The 19,388-nt window shown below is 48.8% G+C and overlaps 2 protein-coding genes across 2 annotated transcripts; one reads left to right on the forward strand and one right to left on the reverse strand.

Annotated features, from left to right (window-relative positions):
• Nucleotides 1–335: 335 nt before the first annotated feature.
• On the forward strand, nucleotides 336–4,893 carry CDV56_102551 (kinetochore-microtubule binding complex subunit SPC105; the record flags this gene model as incomplete). Its single annotated transcript, XM_026756170.1, has 4 exons — nucleotides 336–678; nucleotides 736–3,344; nucleotides 3,396–4,017; nucleotides 4,079–4,893. 4 exons carry the CDS (start codon nucleotides 336–338, stop codon nucleotides 4,891–4,893), a joined length of 4,389 nt encoding a protein of 1,462 aa, XP_026614050.1.
• Nucleotides 4,894–5,241: 348 nt separating this feature from the next.
• CDV56_103147 (transcription factor domain-containing protein) lies at nucleotides 5,242–8,301 on the reverse strand (the record flags this gene model as incomplete). The annotated part of the gene is made up of 6 exons (XM_026756766.1): nucleotides 5,242–6,136; nucleotides 6,199–6,750; nucleotides 6,821–7,493; nucleotides 7,554–7,897; nucleotides 7,978–8,111; nucleotides 8,176–8,301. The coding sequence occupies 6 exons, from the start codon at nucleotides 8,299–8,301 to the stop codon at nucleotides 5,242–5,244; spliced, it is 2,724 nt and encodes a 907-aa protein (XP_026614051.1).
• Nucleotides 8,302–19,388: the final 11,087 nt, after the last annotated feature.

The following is a 19,388-nucleotide window of genomic DNA, read 5'->3' on the forward strand; positions in this document are numbered from 1 at the left end:
TGTTCTTCTTCACCTATCCTAATGGCGTCCAGAGGTGACTCCGCGGGGTCGGGTCGTCCGCGATCTCGCCGTTCCATTGCCCATGTACCTCGTTCGAGATTGACGTCTGGATTAGATAAAGAGAATGCCACAACAGATATAGGTGCGGTTCAAAGTCAAGATGGCTTTGCGAAACGTGCGGGAAAAGATAAAAAGTCACGCAGTAAGAGCTTAGGACCTGGTGGTTTGGATGCTCTTCAGGATTCAAATGGCAATCGGCGCAAGGTACTTCCTGGGCGCTCAGAATCTTTTCTTTTGTAAGACGTGATGTTGACCGAAGTACTATCTAGTCTACCATGGCTTTTCCGCTCAAATCTATTCTCAAACCGACAGTTCCTGTCTCTCCAGTTCGAAGCATTCCGTCTTTCGAAGAAACGCGCAAACGAACTCCAGCGCGCGGCGCACAACAGGACGGTGTCCAAGGCGAAAGTAATGATCAAGGGAAGGAAGATTTATTGGCAGACTTCGATACTCCCGCGCAACCGCCGGCGTCTGGCCCAGAAGACCCGGCCAATCCCTTCGATAGCTTCAATGCGTCATCTGCGATCGCCGCCGCGAGGGAACGGGAGGAAAAGGAGAGGAGAGAGCGGGAGCGTCAGGTCATACTGGAAAAAAGAGAAGCGCGCCGGAAATCGATGGGTTAGTCAATGTCTTCCCTAGGTACCCTACAGTTGGCTAACACCTGTCTGTGCAAAGCGAACCGCCGCGTTTCTTTCGCTCCGGAGGCGACACTACACACATGGAACGTTGTTGAAATACCTGATGACTCCACTTCCTCATCTGCTTCTAACTCCACCCGACGTGCTTCGTCCCTCGCTGAGAACCAAGCGCCAACACAAGCATCCCACCAGAGAGAATCCCCGTCCACACCTGACACCGAAGCGGAATCAGACATTGCATTTTCTCCAGTAGAGTATCCGGACCTGCAAGAGCTCAGGAATCGTTCAACCTCAACGTATGATGAGCCTGTAACTTCGCAAGATCTGTCGTCTAGTCCATTCAGCGGAGGCTCCGCAGATGGTTTGGAGGATACTGGCCTTCAAGATGTCGCAAGGGAAGATGACGATGACGACGATGATGACAGTTCCTCAGGCTCTGGATTTGATGGGGAGAGCACCGCAATGAGTATGGAGGACCTGTCTGTTCAGTCAGCGGCAAGTGTTCATTCAGATCGGTCGGGCTCCAGTACCAGTTCCAGCGCCCGCCTGAACGAGGCATTACGCCAAGCAGCTAAAGAAGCTGGAACGAGAGGCATTGACTACGACGAGGATGGTGAGATGTCAATGGAGATCGTTGACCAAGAAATCACTGGCGCTTTCCAGCCTTGGATCAAAAAGGGCCAAAGACAAAGTTTTGAGTGGGAGGATATCAGCGCTTTGCATGACCAAGAAAATATCAATCCATCGCACGGCTCGATCCAGCCATCGACTGTTCCCGATGGTTCCGCCGATATCGCGGGCGAAGACCTCAGCATGGAGGTAACAAATGCTATTGGGCGTATCATCCAACCAAGTCGTCGCCAGAGCACCGTCCGTCGCAAGTCAACGGGCGAAGAGACGGACTATGATGAGCAGACTATGGAATTCACAAATGTGATTGGCGGCATTAAACAATCTACATCTCCCACCAGATCTGTAGGCGGCGAAAGTAATGCTAGCGATGAGGAGATGACAATGGAATTCACCTCCGTTGTAGGAGGTCTTCTCAACAAACCGTTTCAGACTCAGCATGCCGAGGAAGCAAATACCACTGGAAGGAACAATGAGGATAATGATGGTGACAGCATGGAAGACGATGCAGACATGGAGATTACAGGGGCAGTTGGTGGCATTCTTTCGGCAACCGGGACTCGAGATGACTGGCAGGACGAAGACCAAACGGCAGGAATGGAGCTCACAACTGCTATGGGAAGAATTTTGCCAACGGCAATTGAGGCTGTTAACGAAGACCAAGAAAGGGGAGACGCGAATTCAGAGTCGGAGAATGAACAACCGGGAAGTTCTCCCTTCCAGGAGAATGTTCGGCAGTCGCCTTCAAAATCCCCAGTTTCTTTCCACTTGGCTGCTGTCGCCTCGGAAAGTGGAAGTCCAAGCTTAGCCAGTGTAAGGCCTCGATCAACCAGGCAAAGTTTGAGCCGTCGAATGTCTAACACGCCTTCGGCACACTCACCACAACAATCACCAGTCAAGAACACATTGACTTCACCAAAGGACTCAACACCCCAAGTCAATCAATCCATGACGCCCAGCAAGACTCCTCCGAGCACCACGTATAACCGAAGTGCATCGCCAAAGAAGCTTTTCCAGCCCGAGATCCGTCATTCTGCTAGCAAGCATAAATCCCCTGGCCGCAAGAGTCTTTTTGGGTCTACCGCGGCGACCGGTGAAGCCGTTCCCCTTTTTGTATTGCGTCCTCACGAGAAACGGCGTTCATCAGGTCTGGGAATCGACAAAGAAGGACTCGGCTCGCCTCGCGTGGCTGCTATGCTCGATGGAAGACGGTCAATCGGAGAGGAGGCTCCACGCTTCGTTCCTCAGGAGCAGCCCAAATCGGGTGTCCGCTTTGAGGATCCTCTCAAACTCCAAGCAGAAGTCGACATGGAGCGTGAAGAAGAGGAGAAACGGGAGGATGGCCATATCCCGCCGCTGCAGTTGGATCCTACAGCGAACCTGAAGGATATGATTTCGAGCCTCACACCGAAGAAGAACAAGCTCCGCGGCCGCAAGAGCTTACACGTGGGCGCTGCTCGGGGTTTATTGGGCAAGCGACCCATAGAGCTGGATCAGGATGATGAAGAGGACGCCAACAATACTCCTAAGCGCTTGAAGGGTCGCAACGCCAGCCCAGTGAAGAGCATTAAACTTCCAGCACCGCCCACAAAGGATGAGACGGTTGGACATTTGAAGCGTTCACCTACTCGTAAGTCTGTTATTGCACCACCTACTGAAGGTAGCACAACTCCAAGACAGGAGCCGAAGACCAGCTCCTTATCGCTTACTCCGGCGAAAGACGCATTGGAGTCTTTCAACTCCACCACAGAGTCAACATTAGCTGAAGAGGGAAGCGTCGCTCCACAAGATAACGAGCCCGAGTTTGAACCTATTCAGCTACAGGATTTCTTGAACATGACCAACATCCATTTCATGGAGCTGACTACAACCAAACGAAGGCATACCACAGCCCCTGGGAGTGCGAGTAAGAGAGCAGCTAGGCTTTCTGCCGAGTCCAAGGCTGGCGCAGCCAGTTTTGAAGATTGTGTCGCTGCCGGTTTTTGTACTGTGCCCATGCTTGAGTTGTATCAGCATGTAAGCTGTTTCCTTTCCCGTCGACCTAGATGAATACTGACGCTTTTTTAGTCCTGCCGCGAGTTGAAATCCTACATCTCTGAAGGCCGACAAGTGATTCGGTCCATCGAAACCGAGACATACGCTGAGAACCCGCCACTCTTCCGAGAATATGCCACTGCTCCGCCAGACATCCGTCTGTTGATGGACAACCAGTTCCGGAATGTGAAGACTCATGCTAGGTTACTGAGCAAAGCCACATGGTACGAATGGCGTATGAAGCTTCTCGAAGGCCTGAAAGAAGGTCTCGACCGGCATGTAGAGGACATGAAGACGGATGGCGATCTCTTATCAAAATATGAGGCACTTCTCGATGGCGTAGTAACCTCACTCGTCGAGAAACAAGCTGCGCGGAAAGAAGAGGCCACGAACTTACAGCAACTTGCGGATGAGATGGAGAATTGTGACCAGGATGAACTGCGAAATGCGCGGGAGAAGCTCTCCAGTCTAGAGGATGAGATCGAGTTGAAGAAGAAGCAGCTGCAGGAGCTTCAAGGGCAGGTGCAAGAGAAGACTAACAATATTGAGTCGGGAGCGGAGCTCAAAGCCGAATTCTTGGCGCAGATCCACGAAGCTGAAAGGGTAAAAGAGGAGTGTCATGGCTGGAGCGCCAAGGAGATCGGTGAATTGAAGGGTAAGATTTCTCGCTCCCTTGAAGATTATGTATGCTCGAGGATTACTCACAATCTTGATAGGATCCGTTCGGAAGATTGAGCTTCAGACAGGCTGGTCCATCGTATCAGCCACCTCCTCTGGCTCACCCGCAGGCCCGTTGTTGACCATGTCCTACCGGGAGCAGCTTCAACTCGTCTTCCACCCGGCACTCTTTGCTACTGAAAACGGAGATCAACCGCCGTCCGGCATTGACGAGAAGACAAACCGGCCTCTTGAGTTGAGATATCACCCGAGACGCGGAGGCAAGTCCACGATTCATGCGCCGCAGCTATCTCCTATCGCTTTGTTAGTCCTTAAGTCTCTTCAAAAGCACCTCAAAACTCTACAGCCCAAGATAGCCACGATAGCTCCAAAGCATCTCTTACGCTTCATATCAAATGCTTGGAACTCCGTGCTCAACCTAGAGGAAGAAGCCCGCATGCTTGAATTCTGCGGCGTAACTAAACTCAGGCTATCCGAGGACGAAGACAAGCTGTCGCTTAGAGCCAGGTGCACTCTTCTCGGAACCGATACAGCCGAGGGCAGAAAGACACCCGCGCCCAAATCCACAAAGAAACCCGCGAGCAGTGAGAAACGGCGAATCGATGTCGATTTTGCGGTGAGGACCCGCGTTGTCCAGGGCAATGAGCCCGGTGACATCGGTTCGTTGGATTTTGAGACCGATGTGATCGCCAGCAAGGTGTATGGTTTCGGATCCGGCAATGACCTCGGCATGTCTGAGACGGAGATGCGAACTATCCTCTGCAAGGAAATAGGGGAGAAGACTGCCGGAGTACAGTTTGGGAATGGTGTTTGGAGTAAGGCGGTTCGGATGCTTACCGGGACGGTTTTATAAAGTACCCATGGGTGGACAAAGACGAGGTGTTGGTGTTCATGGAGTTCAATTAGGCGGTGCGTGATTTGAGGGTCAACATGATTGTACATAGGTGTTCCGAGTTCTTTCGTTTCAGGGTCGGCGTTTGTTGATTGAATGACCTTCCTGAAGATATCTCGTATGTACATGGAAAGCTTGATATGTGTTCTAATCGCCGGATTCTAGGGTTAGAAAGAAGTGTATATTGCTCATTGCGTCATTCATGGAGATTCTGTTCAGGACAATAGATCGTCATATGTTGTGTTGCTTATATACAATTCTAATGCGTATATATAGTCAAGATCGAAGATCGCGCAACCCAACCTCATATTAAGGGTATGGGTTGGTGAACCCTCCCCCAGGCCAGACAGTCTGACTCGGCCCCTGATCCTGAGCAAATTGGCTCGAGGTTTCAAAAGCGAATCCCATGTTAAGGGGAGCTGAAGGTACATTGCTCGACGTCGCTGTGGTTGCTGTTGCTGTCAACGACGGCGCCGTTCCTTGAAAGAGACCTTGTATGTAGGAATCATCACTGAACTGATTTGAATTGGTGAGTCCCCAGTCCATTGCCGGAATGGTTTGCCAGAAATCGGGTTGAGGGATGTGGTTGGCTACAGGAATTGGGAAGAAAGGGTCGAAGGGATAGGTGGGATTGTGATTGTCGGATGCTTGAGGAGAAACGGATGATTCAGCTGAGGCTGCGGCGTTTTGACGGGTGTTTTCGAGTGAATAATTAGGAATCAAGTGTTGGAGGTCATCGGACGCTGGGGGGCTGCTGTCGGGGACTACGTAGCCGGAAGAGTTGATGCGGGGAAGACCGGGGAGATGGGGAATATCGATGATCGAGGGCGAGTGGACGGGAGGAGATGAAGAAGATGATTTTGGCGCCTCTGCCGGTTGGTGTCGCTGGCTTTGTTGCTCTTCTGGTGTGAGATCGTGGCCTTCTGTTCTGGTCACTGATGCACGAGAAGTCGTTCTTTCGCTGAGTTTGGTTGCCTTTTGATCTCGTTCTAGGACAGATCTGGCTATTCGTTCAAAGTTTGCGCTCATTTGCGTCATGAATCGAGCGTAGTTGGAGGGCCCGTCGCCGGGGATCAGCGTGGCGAAGAATGTCGAGGCCATGTTGAGTGATTGGATGTCTTCCCTGGCGTTAGGGTACCGTGAATCTCGTAGAATGTTTACGAAAATGGTCAGAACAGCCAGAAACACGTAATATAGAAGGGACCTGTGCGAATAGTGAGCATCGAATTGGAGGTAAACAGGAGCCCGATGCTATTGTTGCCTTACCATATCCATGCTATGTCACCCCATGGGAGATTATTAACGAGCCTCAATGTATCCCGAGCAGCCTCTGAACAAAGAGCAATGGAGGAGCCCGATTCTCGAAGGATCAGATTGGCATCGTCGGGTGTCGAATCTCCATTTGCGAGACGGTGTCGGTAGATAAAGTGAATGACTAAAGGCATCCGATGGATCAAGATCAAAGAGTTGAAGTAGACAAATTGCATGCCAGCGGACGCAAATCCTCGCAGAAAATCTTCGCCTGCCGCTCCCTGTTTCAGCTGATCATCAAAAGTGTTCGCAGCCCTCCATTCTCCGAGCTCAGCGTGAAGTTCTTTGACTATCTCGATGATCTCAGCCGCAGTCTTATTCTGCAAGGCTTTCTCAGAATAAAGCTTCGTATATATACGACCCTTGATGATGGTGATTCGACAAAGTTGCTGGAAAAATGGCTTGTTATCGCTTAGCAAGAGATCATTTTCGAGATCAACAGCAGGGATGTCGACGTCAAAATCGTCGGGATGTTGAGTTGGCGCATTTCCAGTCCGTATACATGTGCTACATTGCCATTGTATATCAGCTTCGAACAGTCATGAGGAAAAGGGCGCTGATAACCTTTGGTACTTACCTTTGATCCAGGATGAAGGCGATCCAGAAGACCCTTTTTCTTTGCTCTCGTTCCGCTGGGGCAAGGTGAGGCCGCGGAGTGTCACGGTGGAGACCCAGTCGGTGGCACGCTCTGATGGCTGCGGTTATTAGAGGCATTGCTGACTGAGTGCCTGAATTACCGCGAAGGAAAAGCGCCATGCCAAGAAGAGCTTGTACACTTAGAATATCAGTCCGGCGCAGCGTCAGTTCTGCGAAAACCGACATGGCGTTCTTATAATAGAGCCATGCTTTTTCTTTGTCCTTTTCCGACTTCAGACTATTTGAGTATCTGTATTCATAGGCCAAGGCGAGAATGACATTGATGCTGGCCCACCGAGCAGCGTCATCGCACGTCTGCTGTGTATACTGCCATTCCACCAATTTCATAAAAGATGCTTCATGGTAGAGTGGGAATAAGCGATTGATTGTTCGAAAGTAATCGCGTAACAAGGAGAATACCTCTGCTCGGGGCGGAAGAGGTTTGAAGACCTTTGAGGCAAAGACGTCGTGGAACACATCGGGCCGCCAATAGTCCCATGGACTATCGTGCTTTGTGTCCGAGACTAACATACGAAGAAATTTCACTTCACCGGTCTTGTGCTTGATCCACTCAATCCCTTCTCTGGATAAAATGGATAAGGAGGAAGAACGTCCTGAAACGTGTCAGGAACTTAGGAAGCGCCAAAGGCTCAGATACTTTATGAACAACATACCATAGTATAGGGAGTCTGCCTTATTATCCCATCGAATTAAGGAAACATGTTGGCTATCCCCAGTAACGGAAAGCTTGCCAGATGGCTTAAGTTCCGACTGCTGATCGGTATCCCTCAGAGCACCCGACTTCGACATGCGAGCCGTATGCGCGCTCGGGTTATGCGGCAGTGTACTCGAGAGATCATCCTCACTTTCGGCTTCAATTCCGTCGTCTTCGAGGGGCACATCATCATCGCTGCTGGTTTCTGGAGGCGTAAGCTTCTCCTCGTTCAGGAGACCAGCGGCTTTGAGCAGCGACTCCGTCCTCTCCAAGCGCTCTTTCAGAGCCTTTACATACAGGCGTCTAGATCTGTCAGACCCGTACCACTTATCAAAGAGAAGCAAGAGAATGAGAATCAAGGCTTCGGTCAGCTGCAAGCTTACCTTTTTCTACGCTCCTGCTTCTCCTTTGTGGAAGTGAGTTCGCATGGAATGCGACGACGTGTACATTGATTACAAGACGTGTTGGAGGCATCAGGCTCGCACTTTAGCTTGCTCTTGTAGCAAGCTTCGCAGACCTAGAGAGACAATTTTGATCAATGCCATTTCTTTACAAGAGCAAGGAATCTAGACGATTCTTACCAGAGAGTTACGTATTCGATTCGCATTATGATGGTCCTTAGCTCTTGCTGCTTGATGGATACTTGCATGACCGTCCAGCGGTCCCAGAGAATGTCTGCTCTCAGCTGCCACTGATAAGTTCTGCATGGTTTTGTTAAACCAGGCAGTGTGTTTCTGCTGTCATGAGCAGGATATATGGACCCGGACCTGCCGGAAGCCTGACTAGAAAGCCGCGAGGTCTCAGTATGGGAAGTCTTAAAGAGAAAGGCTCTTCTTAGACACTGAAAGAGTTCAGTTGTTAAGCCAAAATTTGATCTTAAACCAAAAACACAACGAACCAACTGGTCAGGTGCTAAGTTTGAAGCGGTTGGGATGTGATAACTTGGTGCTCCGCAGTTCTCTGACGGAGCTCACCATGGAGCAGCCCCGGGCTCTCTTTGAATAGCCTACTATCCAAGATGTAGCGTTGTCTATCCGAAAGACAAACATCAGACAGAATTAATGTCTCGAAGCAGAAGATCTCGAGATCAAAATCTGAACACACACCACTCGGGCACAAAGGTTGGTAATGTTCCGTCGTTGGCCGCCGGAGCATCGGGATCACGGACTCCCGATCATGTGTGGGACTGCCAAGATCCACCTACGCTAGCCTGGGAATCCAGCCTTCTACGGAGTACTCCTCCAGTCCTCCTACTACTATCTATTACTATCTACTATCTGAATACTTTCATAGACATGACTTCTACCACGGTCACTAGTCCTGATGAACGTATGTCAGGATTAGCAAGTGTGATCGGCAACTTGAGTTTTGAGCTGGTCAAGATGCTTGTCTCTGATGTGTTCTTGTCTAGAAGAAATACAAAGAACTTGGACTGATGGGTAGGAATGACAGAACACGAGCAACTGGGCTCGGCCACGGACGCCGTCATGCTCTCAATACTTCTAGTGAAAAGCCTTTCTGCAACCTCATGAGGAGCGCTGGAAAGTTTGAGAATTAGGCGTCTAGGTTTTTCATCGTCGAAGACTCTAGCTCCGCTCGGTCTAAGAAGGCACGGATGATTGAGCGATTCGCTGACCAGACTTGGAGGTACGTTTGTGAAAGCCGCGTAGGACGGGTTCCTCAATGTGAAGTCACCGATCATGTTCACAGATGGAAAATTAAAGTCTACCAGCTCTTGAACATGCTGAATGCTTTTGGAAACCCTGTGACTCCGACCAACCATGACTCCAACCAACCACTGGTTATCCGGGTGAAGAGCATGGTTTAGGGCTGCTGCTGCAATTCCCCATTTGAACTTGTTGAAGTCTTGCTGAAGCTTCTCGCATCTCTTAACCACTCGTTCCGCGGGGAAATCCAGACTGGAAGTGGAGAGTCGCGAGCACAGGCCACTGTTGCAGATGAGCACGCACTTACAAGGCAACTGGATGACTGGGTCGTGCCAATTATCTTGCTTCAGTGTCGTCCTCAATAGCGGTGATCCCATTGATAAAGGCATCCTTTTCTAGCCTCAGATGAGACGCTTCATCATCAAGAAGTGGTATGAGCTTGTATAATATGCCGGTACGAGCCTTTCCAGTGATATCACAGATTCCGCAATATGGACCTGCAGTCCTGCAGTTTCGGCTTGGAGTATCCTGATTGTCAAGCGCTGAAAATTAGTTGCCGATGATATCACATCTGTTTCAGTTGGTCCAGGAGTCCTAAGGTACAGAGTTTGAAAAGGAATGGTCATTGGTGTTCAGAAAAACAACCGGCAGAAAGATGCGCATGCGTGACTGGCTGACAAGCTGAGCATATGGCGGAGCAAGCAAAAGTCGCGAGACGTAGTGCGGTGGCCTTTACTTGAGCAATGCCTGGAGTCTGTTCATAAGGCTCGTCGGTAGTGGCCAAGCTGTCATTGGTTGCGTCGCGAAGGGGGTGTCAGGTAGTGCTTTGAACCATTTTTCGATATCTTGCAGTAAGGTTCTTGCATCCGCGGTGTAGCAGCAGTTCTTAGCTTTACCTGCCTTTGTGAGAGCCTCAACGAATCTGTTTGCAGAGGCTCCAAAGGGACGTTCAGCTGCGATTGCTTTTCCTTCCAGGAGTGTGTGTAAGCCCTTAGGCCATGTTGATACTGGCAGCGCGATGACGTCGGGTGGTAGGACTAGTGATCTTATCTGCAGTTGCTACCACTTCCTGTGCGCAGCAAAGAGGAGGAAGAAGTGCTGGCTGCTGCCGTAGGCTATTAACATACGATCTGGTGACAGGAGCGGTTGCATTTGGCGGCACAATCTGACATTTTCGATGAGAGCTTTCTTCTTCTTCCTTATGGCGATGATGAGCACGATCCTGACATCACCCTTGAGTTTTCAAACCGCCATTTGACGTCCTCATGCAGCTTGAGTAAGGGTTGATACCCCTACCCCGACCTCGAAAACCAATGAGCAGGCATTCTGATGTATACTCGTGGCAGCCAGTTGGGGCATCACCTTCCAACACGGCGACGTGGGCAGACGGCAGGTGAAAGTCTTGCGTCGTCATATTAATTCTGGCTGTGGCGGCCGGCTCCGGTTCCTCAGGCACTGATCCTTCTCCTGGCGGGAAGAGCCCTTGTACAGCTTGCCGTTGACAATGGTGGTGAAATTGGCGATCATTCATTCATGGGCGCCGGTAAGAATGACCTTAGCCAGGCGGCGAGAGAACGAGTTATGACCACAATGAGATCACTAACGACAAGCTGCACCAACGGAAATCAACTGGATTGATGATGAACAACTACCTTCCCACTCAAATCGGTAACTTCGAGAAGCCCGTAGGGACGTTGCCTTATTTCTCCAGCGAGGGCCATTTTGACGACGTGCACGGCCTTGAATGAGAGATAAGAAGGCCATATGACGACGAAGGCGAGATTTAGCTATTTGGCAGGAGAGATAGATTGGATGGAGAGATTCTCCAGGGGCGAATAATGACTCCAAAAGCTCATCAATGAGGTATGCTAGTCCAGTGAATGAGCAGGAGATATCTGATCAAGATCAGTTAGTGAATGACTTTGTAAGAGTCTGTATGAAAACCCCAGCTGCACATACACTATGCTAGCTTTGCAAGTGGATTTCGACAAACCGTGCTGAATCTCATTTTTAGGGCTATCGTGGTGTTACTAGGTATCATGATATCCATCGCCTAGTCAAATTCTCAAGAGCTTCGAAAAATCTCTTTTCATGCGACCAGAAGGAACGTAGGACTAGCTGTGTGTTGGGAGAATCTACAACCATACAGTCGATCCAGAATTTGGGTTATATTCTAACATACAGGAAGCAGAGACATTCTCTAAGCACTTTGGCCTGCAAGACTGTCGATGGATCTACCAGTTTCTATCCGCAATCTCTTCATCTTTCTTGTTTTCCCGTATAGAGCCTACTCCCAGGTGACAATTAAACAGCGCTACACCCAGATATGGCTCATGTGCTGAACCGTCTTCACCGTTCGAACCGGCGCAAACAGTCCGCGATTCAGTCGCTACAATACCTTCGAATCATCTCCTGGGAGCCCAATGTGTGCCAGTGTTCGATTTTGGGCGCCTGCGTGAAGGACGGCGCAAAGACCTCTGGCAGTGGTATCATGACATGGAGTTGCGGTCAGCAAAGAGACTGAAGAGGAAATGACGACTGCATGGAGATGATCATGACAGATCCAAACATGACAACAAATCTTGACAGTAGTATGCCCCTGTGGAACAAAGGAGGCCTGAGGTACCCATGGGAAACCATGTTGAAGGCTGTTCTAGACCGATCGAAAGCACGAATGCGTCTGATGAGTCAGTCGGAAGTTATAGAGATATCTAATGAAGGTGTCAATGTCCAGCACAGTGATCGGATAGAAACATTTATTGACTGCAAGTCATGGAAACGACGGATGCCTTCCCAGAGACCACTTACCAGCATCATCCAAGTAACTTGCAATATTCGACGCCTATCTCGGGCGCAAAGATTCGGACACGATCGCAGAAGAATGGGTCATATCGCCAAACATGATACCCGAAGGAAATTTCAGATGTTCAGATGACCAGGCGCTTGGATTTATTATGCTTGTCCATGTACCCCGGTACCATGGAGAAAAAAGCAACATCCCAGCAGGTGCCGAATATAGTAACAAGGGGACACTTCAGTACGACCGATCGCCAGAAGCAAATCTTCCATTCTAGACTCGAATCGGTCGAAGCCGTATTATGCCCTTGTTAGTTGTTGGGTTAATAACGAGGCATGATGATAGCATCATGGGCAACGGAGCGCCTTGCTGACCTGGGGTAAATGCATGTCGTGGTGTCACGATGCATCACATCCGCCTAGGCCCCATGGTTTTTTCATCTCAGTCTGATCTCTCCGTTTCCTCTCAATAGTCATCTCTGCCTGAGCGATAAAGAAAATGAAGCAGCCGAAAAGTGACATCCCGCAAATGTGTGGTGGTGGGTTTCGACCATTCCCTGTCACATGGGCATGGGCTCATTGACGTGGCTTGAATCCGTTCGCGGCAGGCTGAGTACCATGATCCCGACCCGCGGGAACGCAATTAAACAATCGGCCATATGCTCTCCTGCTTGTGACGATGACCACAGTATCTGATTCAAGGGGCTGTCTGTGTGGCGTGGACAGTGCATTCATCAAATGTCGTTATGGTTTGGCGTCCAGAATCCGATGAATCTATACCGCTACTTTGTGTACGGCATGCAGTGATGCCGCTGACTGCGCCCATCACACGACTGCGGTGAGGGGATCCGATTCCGACAGTCAACGATATCTATCGGATGATGCTCTTGTGGCGGCTGGCTGGCCGATGCTCGAAGTTGCTAAAGATACTTTGTACTCTGAAGAGGCTTGAAGAATGTTTGTCTGTCGGGTTCTGTGCTTATCTCGGTTGGATTCTCAATCACACTGTGACCTATTCTTCCAGAGCAGAAGTACGTGCATTTGATGCGTTTGGTTCTCTTTCCCCCACGAAGTACTACTCCGTAAGTAGATACATCTCCACTGAAGGGAAGGCCTGGCACCAGAAGCGTCAAATGTGGCATCTGAAAGAAACCAGTCTGATCAATTATGTAAAAAGGTTACATATGATTATTACTGAATGTATACATACTCAGCCACCGAAATAGCTCATACATACTCCCTAGTAGATATTTCTGATTACAATGATAGGTGGAAATAAAGTAGACTGGAGACCATCGACATCAACAACAAAAGGATTCCAGTACAAATGATTGGTCTATGAACTACTTGTAAAGGTATCCTGAGATACATAAGGTAGTTGCAGCATCTATGTATCTCACTCAATCTTTAACCTATCATTTACCCACCGAGATTCAACAGTTGAAACAGATCACCATCGAGCAACATGCCTTTGCCGTCCATAAAAGAGAGGGTCGAGTCGACATATCCAATCCCTCACAACGAATAGCAATAAACCATAAACCATAAACCAAATCCTGAAACACAGCTGTCACCACGTGAAGCGACCGATTTGTCCAGGAACACGAATCACATTCATCCCGCGAACGAAATCGAAGTCAGATGGCCCTGGTAGCTTCTCGATGATTTGCTCACTACCTTAGTCTACCTCTATCATCGCATGGAAAAGAAATCCCACGGCTAATATTCTCCCTGGCGCCTGATCAACTTCAGCATTAGGCTATTGAGCGTTTGCCTTTTCTTCATCTTTAGTCTTCAAGGATTCTTTGCTGCTTGATCTGTGGGCTGAGTCCCTTGCGAAAGGCGTTTGGCGTTCAGCACATGATAGACAACACAAAAACTTCCTAAGCTACTGGGTCTTGAATCAAATGACCTATTCCCTGGCGTAGGGATTGATTGAGACACAGCGTTGTCTACGTCGTTGGGGTATGAATGGCGGCATGGCCAAATATGTAGCATGTAGCATAATAATACCCACGTACATAGGTAGTGATGGAGGTATCGAGTGCTGTAGGTATGATTGTCAGTAGGAATCGGACAGGAACAAGTACAGTACGGTTCGATACTGGAGTAAAAAAGTACGACTCTCTACTTCAGTAAGTGTCGAGCAAAGCGGTAAGTAAAGGTGTCGAATGATCGACACGGTCGAGGATTCTTTTTGACCCAGAGGAGAAACGGTCAACATGCCTGTGTTCCCAAGTACCTGGACAGCCAGGTGCGATGACCCTGGCCTACAGTGCTAGACGGTGCTTTGGTTGGTTTCAGCTAATTGATGCTGATCGAGATGGGCATGTCTGCAAGTGCTCAATTGCATTCTATTGTTTCTGTCTCGATATGCAGCATGCAGACGTCGTAAGCTTCTTCTCTGAGGGTTGGTTACCTGACTCAAGGGATTGGATGTAGGTGCAAAGTCCTACGATCTCCGTCTCTGCGCCGAGAAGCAAAGGAAGCTTTATTCTTGCTCGATGAAGCGAGGGGTTTTAATCCAGTCATTTTTGATCCTGATCTGTGCTTAGACTCTTGCTCATGGGGATATCAGCCATCAATGGCGACTGAGGGCGACAGGCATTCAAGGGATAGACCATGGGCAATTATACACCTTCAGACATAAACAGATAGGGCACTCTGTCTTGGGACGCTGTAGCTAGACTGTCAATATACTGCCATCAGGTACATACGATCAGTGAGAACTGAAATTTCGGAATTCCTTCCAGTTTCCACCATAAGAGATCCGGGATCCTTTTCTGAGTGAAAACAAGTGAAGTGAACCTTGCATGGAATACCAACTCCTTGAAGGCCGGTCGAAGCTGCAAGATCCGCATAGACCTTTCCGGGGATCCGCTAGTCAGATTCTCGAATAACGGACGAATGCCTAATAGAACCGGCGGATCTGCTTCCGTGCTTTGAATATGGAGTAAAAGCCATGGATTTTTTCTTTCATTCACGGTCGCTTGCTGGTTTAATCAAGAGTTTGGACTCCGGGGATTGCGGCCGGGGAAATATGTGGAATGTGACTGCTCAGAAACATAGAAACAAAAGGTCGAAGAATCGATGGAATGGGCCAGCTTCCATTCCAGCTCAATCCGGTTGTACGTTCTTTGATCACTGATGACTAGAAGCCAGGTGAGGTGAATCTTTATTGAACACCTGACTCGCGAGCAGGGTATGTTTTGCTTTGAAGCTTGCTAGCGACGAAAGCATGCAAGTACTTCGTTGACAAGGCTCACGGACAAAGGCACCATATCCCTTGATACAATGAAGTCGATTCTAGGCCATTGGCTTTGACGATCCCCAAATAATATTGATATCTGTGCGCAATCCAAGCTTTGCCCTTCGCATAAACAAGAAATGAGTACTAGTAGTACGTAGGGATTTGAGACCTGCTTTTCTAAAAGAATCTCGACTTTGATGTCCTTTGCATAGGGCTGGATAGATCAGCGCTTGGAATGAGCCACGGAATGTATGGACTAATGAGATAACGACTAGGCGCATACATACTACGGAGTACATCTCCTACTTTGAAGTAAAGGATTTCAGTTTTCAAGATCTGGGGACGCTATGAGTATCAGAACTTAAATGACCATTATTGATCCTATGAGATTGAACAGATATGGAACGCAATCCTATGTTGGTCTGGAAGATACCAGGTGGCTCAATTCTTTGTCCGGAACGTTTGGACAAGAGGCATGGCGAAGTACAAGCCACTTACACACACCTACATAGCTAGCCCTTTCGGATCGAGCCATCGGAAGTCATCTCCTATGTACCAATTTCTCGACCGACGCCGCAGCAATCACTGGTAACAAATCGAGTTTGCGACGAAAAGTGCTCGCCAGGCCTGCTGGCGCGCCTCATCGAACGTCGTCTGTAAGGAAGTGGTCTTGTACTTAGTATCGCTGCATGTCTTGCAGGGCTCTCATGCTTATGTGAGCTGTTTGGGATCATTGTACTGTGCAATTGAGTCTCATGGGGCCAAAGGATGATAGACTAGGAACCGTGATGGAGGACAGCATCCTATGCTGTACTAGTGATACCCTGCCTAGGATCTCCATGGCCTGTGGCATTCTTCTGAGTGTGCTTCTATGAGAGTACGTACTCTCTAAGCTCCAATACAATAGCCTTGACTCAGTTCTTGGAACGCAGACAAGTTTTACTTGGCTAAGGGGCCGTTAACCGTCACAGTGTCACCAATGTCAAATGATATTCACTCTGAAGCCCCTTTCTTAACAAACCAATACGTACAAGGTAGGAGACCATCCCCATAACTCCAGCGACAATACCACATGACTTTCGACCCCTTTTCCTTAGGATTGGTTTGGATTGAATACCATGAACACGGACGATAGAAACACGGAGCGCCTTCAACATCAACCTCTGCCTTCTCCACGGCCACTAAGAGGCAAAGTTGCAAAATTAAAGAAAGCAAAAGGGTAAATGCCGCGGGTTGACCCCACATCATGTGACAAGGAGATGTTCTTGTGACTTCTGTATTTCGCCACTGAAATGTACACAGGTTTATATTTGCCCCCACATCAAAAAAGCATTTCATTATGCACTCAGCAACCTAACATCACTGCGGTAATCAGTTCTGAAAGACAGTATTCAGGTTCATTATGTTGATCTGTTACTACAGTTGCACTGAGGTTTTTTGACTGCTGAGTGAATCTTCTGTGGCGCCTTTAAGTGCCTCACTTTTCGTTTCACAGGGTATGCCTCATACCCAAGACTCGAGGTCGGTTAGTACGGACTTCCGTCGCCGTACGGAGTCGGGGTGAATAGCTCAAGTTAGTCCTTCACATTCCGAATGATACCTCTTTCCTCGGTTCTTGTCAGCTCTTCATACCACGGTACTTATGGCTCAATTTGAGTCCATCGTGTTGATGGCGTTATTAGAGACCTCGGATGTTGAATAGTGCTAAAGACTGGTGCCGAATCACGGAGTACCTAACCTAACTGCCGAAGAGTCAAGACATTGGTGCTGGAAGTCTAACAGGAATCCCATGCGAAGGACGGAGTAGGTCATTCTACCTCCCAGTAGATTCCCCTAACTGTATCTCGCTTATTATCTGGACTTTTCTGGTCATCCTGACCACCCAAACGACTCACGGTTCGACAGTTGCTCATCGTAAAGATTCTGTGTTTGTTATTCGCTGAGTAGTTGAGAACTTCGAGATCATGAGGTATGAGGCACTTTATGGACTCATTATTACCGTCAGTCCATCCATGACTGTCCAAAATCTGGCCCTTTTTGCTTGAAGGGGGAAAAAGGTGGATGATCCATAAGGGGAAACCATCCGAGGGATTGAACTCAACTCCCGTACGTAGTAGCCAATTATCTATGTTTAAGATTTGGAAAGACAACGATCATCCAGTAGTTCCAAAGCTAGATAGTCTACCTGCTGAGACTCATGATCACTTTCCTAGTTCCTATCTTTGGTCTTCCTGGATAGATCTGAAGGCTTGCGGCACGCCTGACATGATGACACCCACAAGTGCACCACGAAGAATTACGGTGGCAGCTACGTGGCTCCGCTCCCCATCGCCACTGTGGAACAGTCTGTATGCACGAAATATGGACAGCTGGACAGAAGTCGGTCATCGTGGGGACAATTGAACATCTTGAGGAGCCTTGAATGCAAGTCATCTTCATACATGCGGAGGTTGTTCTCAACAAGAGTCTTCAGACAGGTTTTGGCGCCGCAATCTCATGCTTCGACTTGAGCATTGTTTGCATTCATCTGCGTGAAAGCAGCCTGTCACCTTAGTACTACTATTTAACGTTATGGGTCGCTTCTAGGCTTTGTTTGCTGGCGTTAGTCTTGCGGATCAGTCGTTAGGACTCGCCTCATGGACAAGTTTGGCTCATTATTCTGTCTTTGTAGATGGCTATTGAAACATTCAACAAGTCCCCGTTGATTCAATCAGCTCATAGCTACTGTTGATTATGCAAATCGCTACGCTATTAGTCGACGACAGTGTGAGGCTTAGCTCTATCTCGGGCCGAGCCACTCTCTGTTCAGAGTTGGACTTTTTTCTCTTCTCATTCTCGCGCCTGCTCATTAGATAGATAGAGGAGGATATTGAAGCCGGTTGGCGGCTAGCATGGCCTAAGCGAGACATCATGTGGCTGACGGTATCTCCACACATGAGGAGAGGGGCGAAATGTACTAAGTCGTACAACTCAGCCATCAGGTGCTCTTGGGATCTAGGCTGAGTAGGACATCACATGATTGTCAAAACGTGCCCCTGTACTACTAGAGCTACTGATACCAGGGGTGATAGGCGATGGTAATCCAAGGCGATTGTCATGATCCTTGTAACCTGAACAATCTTTCTGGGGAAATTGCCGCTGGTAGTGTCAGCTGTTTTGTGATTAAGCCGATTTGAGCCACAGAGCGGACTACCTAGGCATGCTACAGCCAATATCAAACAACCGAGGGCTGTCAGGAGCTTCATTGGATGGATACTGCCCTGTCAACGATCACTTCCAATGGAGCTTCGATAGCATGATCTTCCTTCAGATCTAGGTTATTGGTGACAGCCGGCGAACCTGGTACCCTGCCACTCTTGCTGACTCCAGGTAGAGCTGTTATGGCACTTGTTTGATACTTTGACCGGAATATGGCTGATGCTGAGTGCGGGGATCAAGTCCCGGTGTCTTTAGGGGTGAACCATTTAGGATAATGAGATCAAGTGCTTACACTTTATGATCAGCATCCTTAAAGGAAGTGGAAAGATCATTGGTACGGAGTACAGGAGACCAATATGTAACTGAAGCTCTGGCCAGCACATCATACCAATGCCTCAAAAAGAAGACAGAGGAACCTTCTATGAGCATTGGCTATGCTTCCTAGAACATAAGGTAGGATACGTAGAGGTTATTGGTCCTAGCCACCTCAAATCTCTAACATATTTGATTGCTTTCAAAATAAGAAGCCTCAAATATTCGATAAGAACCAGATAGGAGGATCAGCCAGATCGGAACACTTTCAGACTTCCCCGGTATGCAGCTACGCTTGGGACAGAACGCAGATGGAACTTACATACCACCGGCTAATAGCAGTAGGGAGGACGATCAAACCCCAACCCATTTCAGCCGGGATGATCAACCTGATGCCGTCAACAGATCATATGGACGGAAAATATCCACCAAACATCCGGGGAAAATATGGAGAAAGATAGGGAGTGCGTGGCCTAGAGGCTAAATGCCACCAAACTTGCCAAGGATTAATGGTCAGCCCAAATAAAGCAGAAGATGAAGCGACAGACGCAGCGCCTCCTTGGAAAGACGT

This window comes from Aspergillus thermomutatus (genome assembly GCF_002237265.1).
Source record: "Aspergillus thermomutatus strain HMR AF 39 chromosome Unknown NODE_106, whole genome shotgun sequence".
Classification (NCBI taxonomy): Eukaryota; Fungi; Ascomycota; class Eurotiomycetes; order Eurotiales; family Aspergillaceae; genus Aspergillus; species Aspergillus thermomutatus.